Consider the following 15318-nt stretch of genomic DNA (forward strand, 5'->3'; position numbering starts at 1 on the left):
CCTGCTGTCTGGTTACTATGGGTGCACAGAGTTTCTTAGGGTCAGAGCAGTCCACTGTAGGACCACCAAGGTCAGTTTATGAGAAACTGGACTTTGGAAAATAGCCAAAGCCGAGAGGCTGAATTCCGCTGCTCAGATGCCATTAACTCCAAATGTGCCATTAACTCCAAAAAGGCAGGCACAATTCCTCCCTTTCGAATTAAAACAAAGGGGCCGTGCCTGTCTTAGGTGGGGGTGATTCCTGATAAATATCTTCCCATCATGGGAGAATCCCGCTTATAGGGGGATTTCCTTGTCTTAGGTTGATAAATATCCGATCACCCAGAACCCATCATTAACTAACTGACCCATCACACAGAAAAGGAGATGTTAAAGCTGACGTTTGAGCTGGGCAAGCCAAGCCCTTACCTGGGGCGAGGGAGTCATAGCATGCTGCTGTTTCAATGGCATTAAATCTAGCTTGGCGCTGTTGAGCTAAGTGGACACATCTGGCAATAACAAAGATGAATAGTACCAGACCAGCCAAACAAAGGTGTGCTAACATGTACAGGGAGAACAAGAGGGGGATTGGGTACTAAGGCCTAAAAGTGTAGTTTAGCCTTCACTGGATGAATCAGCTGCAGTAGGATCAGCAATATCGTCACTTGGAGAATGATCTTGTTCCTTGAAGTAATCCACTTGTTGCACCAGTCTCTCTGGCAGCCATCAAGCAGCATCTTTAACCTGCAAAAAAACCCACAAACATATCCTCGTCCCCAAATTAAAATGCGGTCGGGTCCATGACATGTATTATTCAAGGGGTCCCTCCATTTAACCATGGAGGTTTTAGGGTGCCAAAAATGTTTAACTGCAGATTTGCCATGTTTGTCCAAAGTTAAAAAATTTAAATTGAGCTCTGGATGAACAAGGAGGACATAATTCTCCCTTTTTTGTCTTTTGTAAATATACCTTAATGGTGGCGTGGGCACGTTTAACCATGACTTAGCCCATAGGATTATAAGGAATACCTGTTACATGCTTAATATTTAATTTTTTACAAAAAAATTGAAAGGGCTTATTGGTATAAGCTGTTCCATTATCAGTCTTAATTTGGCGTGGCATGCCAAGAACAGCGAATGCAGCCACACAATGATCTATAATAAGGCGTGCAGCTTCTCTAGAATGCAAGGTAGCAAAAATAAATCCTGTACAGGTATTAATTGTTACATGAATAAATTTTAATTTTTTTAATTTTATAAAATGGGTCATATCCATTTGCTATAGCTGACATGGGGTCAGCTTCCATGGGTTAACCCCAAGATGAGGTACTAGACAGAAAACATTACAATTGTTATAATTTTTTAACAATTTTTTGGCTTGTTTTTTGGTAAGGCCATAAGTTAAATGTAAATCTTTCTGATTTTTCATTCTCACCTCTTCACAGTTTGTTTCACTGAGAAGATCACCTGCAGGGTTCTCCTCATGCACTGCATACTTCTTATGAAGAACCAGAACACTTGGGCTTTATTGTATCTGGTGTGGACAGTGATTATGAGATGTTTTTATTATTTAGCATTAGGAGAACTAGAGATGGGAGCCAGATTGCCTGGACCCAACAAAACTTTGTGTAATTTCTGAAAATTATTTCATCTGTTCATGAAAGTGATTAACAAAATCTTCTAAGAATGGCTCAGTGAACTTTATCTGTAGCTTCTGATAATATCATCATTGTTATCATACTTTTTCCTTTGCAGATAGATAAACAGGAGGTTTTCTTTCCATAGCTTGCTCCTTCCTCATAAAGGGGACCCCCATTAACAGGTGGTTATAGTGCCTTAAATTAGACTTTAACTTCTCTGGGTAGCTTTGCTTGTTGATATTTTTTTAACACATTTGTGAGACATTGTCTTCTTTCTTTACCCTGATCCCTATATTGTTTTAGTGACGGCTGGGCAGACAGAGATGAAGTTATTGAAGGCTATGAAGTTGAAGCCAATGGAGGAATCACGATAAAGCTCCAGTCTCCAGAGGTTAGGTCATTTGATGACTACTTCCTAAAACTGAGGCTGGACACCAACACGAGAAACCCTTGGTTCCCTGAATTCTGGCAACATCGCTTCCAGTGTCGCCTACCTGGACATCTCTTAGAAAACCCCAACTTCAAAAAAATCTGCACAGGTAACTGTTGATAAAGTAACAAGCTGTTAAGGGAACAGTATCTAAATGGGGAAAAATAAAAGCTTAGCTTATAAGATAGCTTAAATAAAATGAATGTATATATTCCCCTCCCACCATAAATTTATGTTCATGTACATTAAGAAGGCTGGTCTCCACAGAAAGAGCTAATAAAGTAAATGACAAGCAAACAGAACAATCAGACATCCAGTATTTGAGCTAGAGAGAAGAGATGTTTTTGCACGTGTAGGTGATGGTAGCCACAGGCACATATATGCGACATTTATTTGGTCCTTTCCTCTGTGACTGCTCTAAAATGGGTCAGGAGAGGTGTGGGTGACATGATCTCAGGCTACACAACCAATATGATGTTTGTGGCCACAGGAGCCAAGATTTTGTATGTCAGTGAGATGGTAGCTTACAGCTAGAAGGCTGCTGCTTGAGCACTGCTCACTCAAGACAGCAGGAAGGGTAGCATGTCTTTCCTGTAGGGCTTGGTGGACCCTAGGAATTACTTAACTTACATTCCATATCACTTCAACTATTACAGGAATTATCATTATTGCATAAGGACATTGCTGCCTCCTGTCATTGTCCAGTATGGTCTATGAGGCAGAAGCAAATAAATTGTCTCTGCCCTGTCATAGTGCCATTCCAAGTCAATTGTTGATACCAAGCTGATATAGCATAAGGATTTTCCCACAATGATGGATTGTACTCGACTAATGGCCTCATGTTTTTATTGCCTAACAAAGGTGTGGGTTTTCTGGGTTTAGGCTAGCAGATAATTAGAACAGCACAGAAATTAATTATTCATATCACATGCATGTATAGAATTTGTATATAAAAGCAATTGGAGACAAAAGGGTATCATCTATGAGGCATAACCTGTAAGCATGTATTCTCTTGGGATAAATCAAAGTGAAACAGATAAATAACCCAATACAATGAGTTTTTACAAGACAGGCTAACAACTATATTTCTTACATGGAATAGTCTATTTTTAATAAATGCTTATATTTGGTGTAAGAACATTTTATAATGGTGATATATAAAGAGTAAGGCAGGTCTAACGTTTGACTTTTCTTTTTTCTAAAATAGACTCATGGAGGGTAATAACTCCAGAAGTCCTGTAAATTGTCTCAGCACGTCCTAATTTACAAACCCAAGATATTTAGAATGACCAGTGGCAGTACTTTTCTGTAGTAAACAGAAACAATAGAATTAGTGCCCATGTCTCTCAATTAGAACAGTGCCTGAATCTTTTTAATTGGCACCTAATGCTGTATTACCTTTCACTGTTACAAGAAATGCTTTCTTACTTACTTACTTTTTAACATCCACGAAGACAGGTCTTGAATCTCTGAATGCTTAGGCTATTCCTAACTAAAGAATCATTTAACTTATATTTTCTTAAGTTATGGAAATGTTCTTCTTGTCTTTAAAAGAAAGGCTGAAGACTATTATTTTAATATAAAATATATTTCTTTCAATTAATAAATGTTTAGTAAATACCTACTACATGGAAGGGCTTTACAACTTAATTTAAGAAGTTAGACTGAAGAAGAGACTGAGGAGGAAGGTGGAGAAGGAACAACAGTAGAGAAGGAGGAGCTCAGCAGCAGCAGAGGAAGGGTGTGATCATATGAGCTATGGCAAAGGTAAGAACCAATGGAATAGGAGAATTACAATTTAGAAAGGACGTGCAGAAAATCCTTCACTGGGAAGACAGCTACAGATGTGAAAGTGGGGGGTGTCACCTGTGTTACCATTAGGCACGAACTTCCCTAGAAGAAGGAAGAACACATGAAAATAAGAACAAACACTAGCCTGGTAGGACAGCAGCAAAGCCCAGGTTGTTGGAACCAATGAGACAAGCATGGAGGAAAGAGAGAAGGACCCAACAAAAGGAATTACTGAGAAGGTCCTGACAGTGCAGCTGAGAGTATGGGGACTAGACCACAGCAATGGGGAGAACATGGAGAATCACTTCTGAGTTGATCCTGAATGAGCTAAAGAGATTGGCTGACAGACTGCCAACAGATTCTACTTTGAGGAGCTGGATATCGCTGAACAAGACCTTCAGAAATGACAGGAATCTGTCAGTTTGGGATCACACAATAAAAGTAGATCGACTCCCTGAACCCTTTCCAAGTCCACTGATAGGGGAGGTCCTCTTCCCCTTCCATCTGACCCTAGCTTATCAGCTATCTTCAGGTCTGGCTGACATGTCCTCCTCTGTGGAAAGGGGCAGAGAGGAGATGAGGGAGGGAGGGTAGGATTAGGAGGGAGCTACTGCTGGGATACAAAGTAAATAACCTATGATTAATATAAAAAAATAAACATTATTAAGAAAATAAAATCATAGTTATAGAGGGAGGGGGATACAGCTAGGATACAAAGTGAATAAATTGTAATACACAATTAAATAAATTAATTAATTTAAAAAACATACAAAAAAGTGGATAGACTTGTAGTTGTCAACTTCAGTTAGAGTATTCAACAAGTCATACAAAATACTAACTTGTGAATTACTTTAAAATAACTAGGAAGAAAATTAAATTTGCATTTATCGTGTTAGTAGACTAGAACACGGTATAGAACAGTACTGAGAAGTAGAGCTTTATACAGTAGTGGAAATCTTCTCTTTCTTTGGTGTTCACTAAGGGTTGCTTCTAGCCACATGTGGTTATTGACACATAACAATGACTGTGAGACAGAGGAACAAAAAATTAGTTTCATTTGCATTTAGTTAATTTTAATTTAAGCATGTTTAGGGCACATGTGGCTGTTACATTTGATAGTGCTAATTAACTGTGTCAAGAAGGAACCTACCATAAAGGCTCAGGCTTCTAATTCCAGCATTCAGGAATCTGAGGCAGAAAGATTGAGAGTTTAAAGCCAGCTTGGGCTACATAGTGAGACACTGTCTTAAAAATAAGACAAATCACACACCTTTAATCTCAGTGCTTGCAAGGCAGAAGCAGGTGAATCTCTGTGAGTTTGAGGCCATTCTGGTCTGCAAATGAGTTACAGAACAAGAGATATACAGAAAAACTGTGTCTCAAAAAAAAAAAAAAAAAAACAAAAAAAAAAAAAACAAAAACAAAGACAAATTGAGGCTTGACACTCAGCAGTTAAGACACTTTTTCTGCAATTGTGAAGACCAAAGTTCAAATTCCAGAATTCAAATTACAAACTGGGTACCCCTACAAATGATCACAACTCAAGCTCTGAGTGGGGTAAGACAGTGAGATCACTAAAGTTTGATGGCTTCCAACCTAATTAAAGGAGACCCTGCCTGGATAGAAATAGGTAGAAATGATGAGATAAGACACCTACTACCCTCTTTTGGCCTCTATACAAATGAACAAAAAGAACAGGTATGCGCATCAGAATGTGCATGTGCATATACTCACATAAATTCACAGAAATATAAAAAATAAATCTTAGGAAACTGGAGCAGTTTAGAGAGCATATTGTTCTTGTAAAGGACCCATTTGTAACTCCAGCTCTTGCAAGCACACACACATACACACAATTTTAAAATAACAAAAATCCTAAAAGGACAAATTAACAATGCTAGCAAAAATAGGAAATAGGCAGCAAATGAATTATGTGCTTATTGCATGAAATTATTGTCAGAGCTTCATCTCTATGTGACAATAACATTTGAGAAATTACAGTATCTATATACACACACAAGGCCAGAGAAATTTTATTCTTCCAGCTAAACTTTGATATACATTTCCACAAAACAACAAACCCCATAGATCTTAGCATTGCCCAATTAACACAATTGACTGTAAATTGACTGTAAATGGGTTCCATTCTCAACTTCACTTCTGTGCATACCAGAATTCCTAAGTAGTGTGGCTTCACTGTCTTAGATGAAAAAAAAAATCCTCTTTACAGCAGGAACTATACAAATATTTGACTTTGTTCTGTGAGATTCCTGTGTAATATTGTATCATTCCTCTCAAGAGAAAAAAATGCACAGACTTGTTCCCTAGGCTGGGGAGTTCTGTCCTTAATTGAATTAAACTATTGTTTTGTCTGGGTCATAGACTTCAAAGTTATAGAGAATGTTCTTCAGTTATCTGCTATTATAGTACACCTTCATAACAAGCCACCACTAAGACTTGATGGCCCAAATAATGATAATTTGTTTAGTTTGTAATTCTAGGGGTCACTTGAGAGGTTTTGTTGCTCTGGATTGGACATGGCTCATGTCCCTAGGCTGGAGTAGACTGCAGATTGGCTGATCTCAGAGATTTTCAACAGAGAACTTGCCTCCTTCTGATAAATGCTGTGTCTTTTCTGGAGGAGGGTTTAGCTCACTTCATACTGTGGAAACAGGGTTCCAAGAAGCGTGATGGGAGTAGGTTAAGGCCCAAGAAGGTTGAGCTTGGAAATAATATGTTTAAGGTCAGTTGAGATTTAAGAAGTAGAGAAAAACTGGGGTGGTAGGACCACCAAAATTCTAGCATGAATTCTAAGCCAGCTTGTTTCCAAGAACAGATGTAGAGCAGCAATGGACAGACATAATATTTTCAACCCTGATTGACAGTCAGCTTTGGTTCATCTTCAGGATTGTGAATTTGGGCCAAACTTCCAAAAAGGAAAAAGAGATGTTATACCTTAGGACACAATGGACAAAAGTAAATTAGGACCTCTCACAGCTCATAGACCACACTAATGTGGATGAAAGTGAATTTGGATAGTTTTCTCTGATCTTCATTACATGACAAGTTAGCCCAAAGTGGAAACTCTACAAAATTGACAAACTAATAATAAAGCAAACTTATTATTTAAAATAGTACAGTGTAAAAAACTAATGACAGTCTCCAAGCCACTATGGTGCAACTCTTCTTGCCAGGAGTCTTGAAATGCTAGCTTACCAGATAAAAAATATGCTGTTTTTGTTGGGTTTTTTTGCTATAGAATACTAGAAATGGTGCAAATTTCCAGTGAGCAATGTTCATTTTTTCATTGTTCTAGAGGCTGGAAGTCTACAAGTAGTACATCCAATTCCTCCCTGTGAGCTACATCACCCTGTGCATGGTGTAAGGAACAAGAAGGCTGGCCTTAATGCCTTTTATCAACCCTCTTTTGCAATATAGGCAATAACCTTTTCTTAAAGTCTCCTGAAGATCCAGTTTCTCTCTCCCTCTCTCTTTTTCTGTTTCTTTCTTCCTTCCTTTTGCTTTTCTTTTTTTTTGTTTTTTTTGTTTTTTTATTAATTACACTTTATTCATTTTTTATCCCCCCATAAGCCCCTCCCTCCTCCCCTCCCGATCCCACCCTCCCTCCCCTTTCTGCATGCATGCCACTCCCCAAGTCCACTGATAGGGGAGGTTCTCCTCTCCTTTCTGATCTTAGTCTATCAGTTCACATCAAAAGTGGCTGCATTGTCCTCTACTGTGGCCTGGTAAAGCTGCTCCCCCCCCCCAGGGGGAGGTGATCAAGGAGCAGGCCAATCAGATTATGTCAGAGGCAGTCCCTCTTCCCATTACTATGTAACCCACTTGGACACTGAACTGCCACGGGCTACATCTGTGCACGGGTTCTAGGTTATCTCCATGAATAGTCCTTGGTTGGAGTATGAGTCTCTGGGAAGTTCCCTGTGTTCAAATTTCCTTGTTCTGTTGCTCTCCTTGTGGAGACCCTGTCCTCTCCAGCTCTTACTATTTCCCAGTTCTTACATAAAATTCCATTCACTCTGCCCAACAGTTGACCATCAGGTTCAGCATCTGCTTTGATAGTCTGTAGGGCAGAGGCTTTCAGACACCCTCTGTGGTAGGTTCCTAGTTTGTTTCCTGTTTTCTTCTTCTGGCTTTCAGAAGCCCTCTGTAGAAGGTTCCTAGGTTGTTTCCTGTTTACTTCTTCTGCTGATGTCCATCCTCTTTGCCTTTCAGGATGAGGATTGACTGTTTTAGTTAGGGTCCTCTCTCTTGCTTAGTTTATTTAGATGCGCAGATTTTAGTGGTTTATCCTATGTTGTATGTCTATATGAGTGAGTATATACTGTGTGTGTCTTTTTGCTTTTGGGACAACTCACTCAGGATGATCCTTTCCAGGTCCCACCATTTACCTGCAAATTTCATGATTTCCTTATTTTTCATTGTTGAGTAATACTCCATTGTATAGATGTACCACAGTTTCTGTATCCATTCTTCAGTTGAGGGGCATCTGGGCTGTTTCCGGCTTTTCTTTCACTATCTTCTTTATTTTTTTGAGTCAAGGTTTCTCTGTATAGCTTTGGCTGGCCTTGAACTCATAGAGATCCTTCTGCCTCTGCCTTTCCAGTGCTGGGATTAAAGGCATGCCAACACCTGGTCTGAAAATCTAAAAGGTCCATTTTCTTAACACCATCAGTTATAATTAAAATTCAATGTGTATTTGGAGGGGACAATTGTATTGTAGCACAGAAGTAGCCATCAATACCATACAAGTCACAAATTTAAGTCATAAACATCACCAAATTATTTCATTATACCTTGGACAATAGACAAATACAAATGTACACTAAATTAAAAACTGTTGTTCTCATTTGTTTCCAATTGGTAGGAATGAAAATGAAAGAGAAAAAGAAACAAAGTTATGACTATAAATGGAGTAGACTTAAAAAAAGGCTGAGTCCAAGAGGTTCCCCAATAATAGGAACAGGGACCATCTCTGACATGAACTCATGGGCTAGCTCTTTGATCACCTCCACCTGAAGGTAGAGCAGCCTTATTAATCCACAGAGGAAGACAATGCAGCCAGTACTGATAAAACCTGATAGGCTAGGGTAAAATGAAAGGGGAGGAGGACCTACCCTATCATTGGACCGGGAGAGGGGCATAGGAGAAGAAGAGGGAGGGAGAATGGGATTGGGAGGAGATAGGGGAGGATGCTACAGTTGGAATATAAAGTGAATAAACTGTAATTAATAAAAATAAAATAAAAAATAAATTAATTACTTAAAAAATAATAAAAATAAAAAGAGGCTGAGGACTTAGTGGGTCCAGTAAACTTATGCACTTAATTAATGCATTGCCCTAACTCATAATTATAATATGTGTTTCTAAGAGAGCCCAATCTTTTAATGCTTTTAGGTTAGTAATTACATGTTTAGGAATCTATTATAAAGGAACAATCTAAAAACAGTAAGAGAAACAGCCAAGAAAATCCCTGTCTTCTTTTTTTTTAATAAGAAAAAGTAGAAGCATCCTAAATGTCTAACAATAAGATAAGAATGCCTAAATAATTATGGGAAAGAATATTACAGAGGTATTAAATGGGGGTTATGAAGCCAAGCTGCAATATCAAAAGCATAGGAAGTGTAATCCTGCTTAATGCAAGATACTGAACACACTGTGATTGTCACAATGCAATCAAAACTGAAAAAAACACTGAGTATCTCATGCAGTGCTGCTGGGAGTTGACTTTTGAAACTTTTTTTAATTTAATTTTATTTTATTAATTACACTTTATTGAAACATTTTATTTTCAAAAGCTTAAGAAATTCTCATATCTTCTGAGTGATCTTCTGGAAAATTAGTTCTACTTCTGGAAACAAAACTCAAGAAAAGTTTCTAAAATGAAAAAGTTTGCATTTCCTGTTAGAAATAGTCCCTGTTCCCCTCACTTTGGGAAACCAATTGGTTACTGAGCTACCACAGGCTACATCTGAGTGGAGGTTCTAGGTTATATCCATACATGGTCCTTGGTTGAATGTCAGTCTCAGAAAAGACCCTGTGCCCAGATATATTTGGTCCTTGTGGAGCTCCTATCCTTTCCCCATCAGACTAACTCCCCTTCTTTCCTCCCCACCCCCGAAGGGAAGAGCAGTCCTGTTAGGCCACAGAGGAGGGCTTTGCAGCCAGTCCTGAAGATACCTGATAAAACAGGATCAGATGAATGGGGAGGAGGTCCCCCCCATCAGTGGACTTGGAAAGGGGCACGGTGGAGATGAGGGAGGGAGGGAGGGAGGGACTGGGAGGGAATGAGGGATCGGGACACGGCTGGGATACAGAGTTAATAAAATGTAACTGATAAAAAAAAATAAAATAAAATAAAATAAAATAAAAAAAAGATTATTCTTAAAAAAAAAAAAGAAAAAGTTTGCATTTGAAAGATTTTTTTGTTATTTCACCAAAGCATTTTGCTTATTTTTTTGATGTTCCAGAACTTCAAATATACAGAAAGAGTGAGAAATACAATATATATAACAAGTATATGACTTAAAATTAAATTAAAAGATTAAAATATTCAAAAAATTTAACAGTAATTATTAGTGGGTAGACAAACTACATTAGATAAATATTACAAGCATTTTTTTTTACTTTCCCTTCTTTTTTTTTTTAAATTTTTGAGCCAGGGTTACTATGTACTTCTAACTGGCCTGGAATTCATTATGTAATTATACGGACCAGACTGGCCTCAACCTCACAGAGATCCACCTGCCTCTGTCTCTTTAATTCTGGGACTAATGGTGTGTGCCACCACACCTGGTAGTGCATTGTTTTTAAAATCAGAAAAAAATATATATGTAAGAGCATCTATAGTAATGAAAAGTAAATGTCTTTTAGCACAGTGTATAGGTGATTGAGAATTATATGTTTGTTTTTTCTAGTTTTCCTACCTTTGAATATAGTTAATGTTCTGTATTTCTGTGAGATGATCAATATTGCTGTCTTGCTCTGGTTAGACATGACACTAAGCACTAAAACTTGGATTTGTGTAAATACAGTCAACTCCTCTACTCATGGGTTCCACATTTGCACATTCAACCAAATGTGGGATGAAACTACTTGAGAAATGTTGCATCAATACTATATACAGATTTCTCCCTTGTAATTATCCTTAACCATGCAACTCTATCATAGAATGTAAACTGTTTTCAACATTATAGCTAATCTGGAGACTTAATATTAACATATAGGAGGATATGCTTATTTTATATTGCAAATTTCCTCCATCTTATATAAAAAAGACCTGACTATCCTTAGGCTCTAGTGTGTCTAGAGGGGGTTGTCCTTAATCTATTCCCTTGAGGTGAGCAGGAGACAACTGTATTTTCAGGTTTATTATTTCCTTGGAAAGCATTATTTCATTCAATTCGCTAAGCATCCATGTGCAGTAGATATTATTATTATTATTTTACAGTTGTTGAACCTGAGATTCTGTGGATAAGTTAGGTCATCCATCGATTAACAGAAGTGTAATTCATTCACAGGTACATTCTAGCCCAGATCCCTGCTTGCAAGTATCCACCACTGCAAATGTGATACAAATCCCTTCTGTGGTGAAGTTGCTTGCTGCATGAGAATGACTGACTTGAATAATGTCACTCTTTCCACTGTCCTCGAAATCATTAACATTTCAGAAGTTAGGTTATGTTAGTGCTTTTCCAACACATCTTCAAATCCCTTGGTGTAGTCAACTAATTAAGCAGTGATGTGGACTTTGCATAAAGCACTTTTTAATTAGTCTCAGTGATTTCCAAATTACTCAGCCTTAGTTCAATACCCTTCGTCTTCAAATCAGCAATCTAATGTATGCAAACTCTGTTTACATTGCAAAATTTGAAATAGTGCTTAATAAAGGTTTCTAAGCACAGTCAAGAAGAGTGTGTGCATGTGTGTAGATGTCGCTTCCTGCTGTGCTAATTAAGCAAGCTCAGGCTTTTACCTTGACACGGATATGTCTGTCACAATAGAGAACTCTAAGTATTAGTGTATGTGGCTACAGAGATGTAATTTTATTATGGGAGCCCAGGTTGCAGATTTTTTTTCTGGGAGATCCTTACATAAAACTCAGTGACATTGATAGGCCAGTTGGTGATCTGAATGTTGTCCAAAGTCAACTGCCAACCTTCCAAACTTCTTTTTCTATTGAGCTACAACCCCAGAGAGGTTGAGCTGGCTCACACAACAATGAGACAAGTTCTCCTTGGACTATTCAAGTTATCTGGTGTCAGTTTATACTTTATTCCATGTTAGATTTTTATTTAATATAATTACTCTTTCACAATTCCATACATGCATATAATACATCCTAATTATTCTTACTTCACTTTATCACCCTTCTGCCCTAGCAAATCCTCTCACCCTCACATATGTCCTTTCCATGTGCATGATTTATTGTCTCTTGATGATTAACTTAAAGAAACATACATGTTTTGTTACCCCCAAATCATAAAAGTTAATGTATGGATATGATGGTTTTTAAAATATCTGTTTATTATTGACTTGTCTATGTTTACAGGGCTGGGGATGGAACCCAGCGTCTCACGCTTGCTGGGCAAGAGCTTTACTGATGAGCTGTGCTTCAGCCTTCCATTCAGTTTACACAACTACACAGACTTGAGGGATAAATGTGAAAATTATATATTGCCACAGTGAATTCTTATTTTATCTTTTCCAGGAACTTAAATTCACAGTTGTGTATTCTTGGGTACACTAGTGCACACTCGCACATTTCTACAGCTAGTTACCTAGAGACTGACTAAGGTCCACACACCACAATTATTGGCAGAATTTGGCTAAAACCACAAATAGATTTGTTAACTAGGTTAATTATTCTTCTTAATAAACAAGTTACATATTCATAAACTAGAATACTATCTCATGTAGTCCAGAATGTGTTATGAACAATTTAGAGGGTAGGAGTTCTCATGTTTAAAAGCCATGGCTGTTCTAAAGATTTCTAGCATGATTGGCTAGTATATATTTATCATAGTCTCAGATGGCTGCACATGAGGCAACTGCCCTATAGAATGTAAGGTGTGATAATTCTCAGGGGGAGGTAATCAAAGAGCAGGCCAATCAGTTTATGTCAGAGGCAGTGCCTCTTCCCATTACTATGGAACCCACTTGGACACTGAACTGCCATGGGCTACATCTGATTCTCACAACATAAATTATTTAATGTCTTCTACTTGTCTGCTGCTGTTGAAATTAATGTGAACTAAAGTCCTAATTGCAGACACTATAAGATGTAACCAGAGACATAGCTCAGTGATAAAGTCCTTGCCTGATATGCTTCAGGCCCTAGGTTCATTCCCCACCACCACAGAAGTAAGAAATAAATAAGAAGTGATAATTCTCTCAGGATGGGTATGGCTATTTGAGTCCTGCCATTTTTGTTCTTTTATTCTGATTTTCAATTTTATTAAGGCAATATAATTGTACATTGCATAAGCCTTCCTGTCTGCATTTGTTTCTTCAGCACAATTGCTTTGGGAATCATCATTACCTCGTGTATATTAATAATTACTGTATTTGCTGAGTGTCCTTTTGCTTGTGTTGATCATCATTTATCTAGTCATCTAGTAATGCGAATTTGGGTTGTTTACCATTTCGCGTTATTTTACTTAAAGTGTATGTAAACAGATGTGTAATCTCAGGCATATGCTTTTATTCTCTTGGGTTAATTTTTAGAAATAGAAAAGCCATGGACTGGCAGGATGGCTCAGCAGGTAAAGGCTCTGGCTATGTAAACCAGACATCCTGAGTTCCATTCTTGGAATGCATGTAAGGAGGAAGGAAAGAATCAATCCTACAAAGTTATCCTTTATCTTCCATACATGCACCATGACATGCATGCTCACATGTGTATACAGAATAATGACAAGTAAAAAAAAGTTTTAAAATATTGATGACTGGAATGGCTGGATTAAATGGTAGGTACATGTTTAATTTCTTTTCATGCTCTTCTGGTCCTTTCCTTTATGATGGAGATAGATGATTGGGTAAAAGAAACCTCAAAGGATTTTCATAGGGAAGATGGGTGACTTTCAAATATTCAAAAATATAAAAAATAAAATTATATATATATATATCCATGACAATTCTGGACCATATCTTACTTAGTCCCACTGTTCCATTATTTTTGCTACATGGAGACTGCTGTTAAGGGTGAGGAGAATATTTTATGTCTATTATTATAAGCCAACTCTTTGATCCTAGTAGCAATCTAACATGAGTCTTTATGGACTCTGTGGAATCAAGATTTCCACATCTCTATCCTAAATAGATTCCAAAGCAATAAATTCTCCAGCGGTTGCTTTCTGAAAGATCTAGTACCATGGGTTGCTTTTCTCCTCTGAGGAGTGGAAGGTGGCCCTGAGTAATAAGTGCGCCAGTTAGACTTACGGTGTAGTGTCTCCCTCTCTTTCACAGTAAAGAACTGAAGCATCATTTGTATACATCAGGAGCTGCTCATCAAATTCACCCTGCAATGATTTGGATGCAAAATGGCTTTCACAGACTCATGAATTTGGAACATGTGTCAATGGATGGGACTGATGTTTGGGGAGGCTGTGGGACGTTTTATAGATGATGGAGTCTAGGTGATGATTTAGAGTCAGGGTGGCAGGGAGTAGGGTAATTGCCTTGTCTCTGTTCTTGAGCTTTATCTCTGCTAAAGCTACTTAGCACTTTTTAAATACACTTAAAAATCTGGACACTTCTATCCAAGTTGAATGCTTTGCTAGTGTTTTGGTTCTGGCTGTAGCTACTGTGTTAGCTGACAAGAGCTTCACCATTGCAGATACTGAGACAACCTTTCCTTTTGGCTGTGTTCATTGTTAGGCAGGCTTGTTTTGCATATTGGAATTCCCAATCTAGTAAGTCACTGCCAAACATCATGTTTTCTATGTCTACTTTGGACAGTTAGTAGAGATGGTAATTATTTTTGTAATATGAATATTAAGAAATTGACTGCAAACTCAGTGGTCTAAAGAATGCATTTTGTGATGAAGTACCTAGGTGGGAATCTGTTACCTTGCTTTCTCTGGCAGCCACCTGCATTCCTGGGTTTGCAGTCCTGTTTCACATTCAAAGAGAGGAATGTCACATTAATCTGACTTTCTTTCTTAGTCACACCTTTCTGTGAACATGGGCAGGGAACATTTTCTGGCTTTTCAGAATTCCTGTCTCAGGAGATTAATTGTGTCATTCTAAAGTCCCATTTACTGTGTAATCTAATTTTTCTGCATATTCAGGGGTGAGGCTGTGGCTGTCTTTGAGGGATGTTCGTTTTATCCTAGGTGTCTAGACAAAATGTCTAGACAGAGCAAAGATTGGATTCTCTAAACTATTTTTTTTGTTTGTGTTGTTAGGGCTTAAACCCAAAGCCTTATACACATTAAGCAAACACTGTTCTGCTAATCTG

General features: G+C 38.0%; 1 protein-coding gene across 6 annotated transcripts in view; it reads left to right on the plus strand.

Annotated features, from left to right (window-relative positions):
- Grm1 (glutamate metabotropic receptor 1) overlaps positions 1–15318 on the plus strand; it is a 476253-nt gene that overhangs the window by 362581 nt on the left and 98354 nt on the right. For all 6 annotated transcript variants that reach the window (XM_060380287.1, XM_060380290.1, XM_060380289.1 and 3 more), the window contains one exon: positions 1922–2157. In XM_060380287.1, coding sequence (XP_060236270.1) covers positions 1922–2157 — 236 coding nt within the window. The remainder of the gene's footprint in view (positions 1–1921; positions 2158–15318) is intronic.

The sequence above is a fragment of the Meriones unguiculatus genome, chromosome 3 (genome assembly GCF_030254825.1).
Source record: "Meriones unguiculatus strain TT.TT164.6M chromosome 3, Bangor_MerUng_6.1, whole genome shotgun sequence".
Taxonomy (NCBI): Eukaryota; Metazoa; Chordata; class Mammalia; order Rodentia; family Muridae; genus Meriones; species Meriones unguiculatus.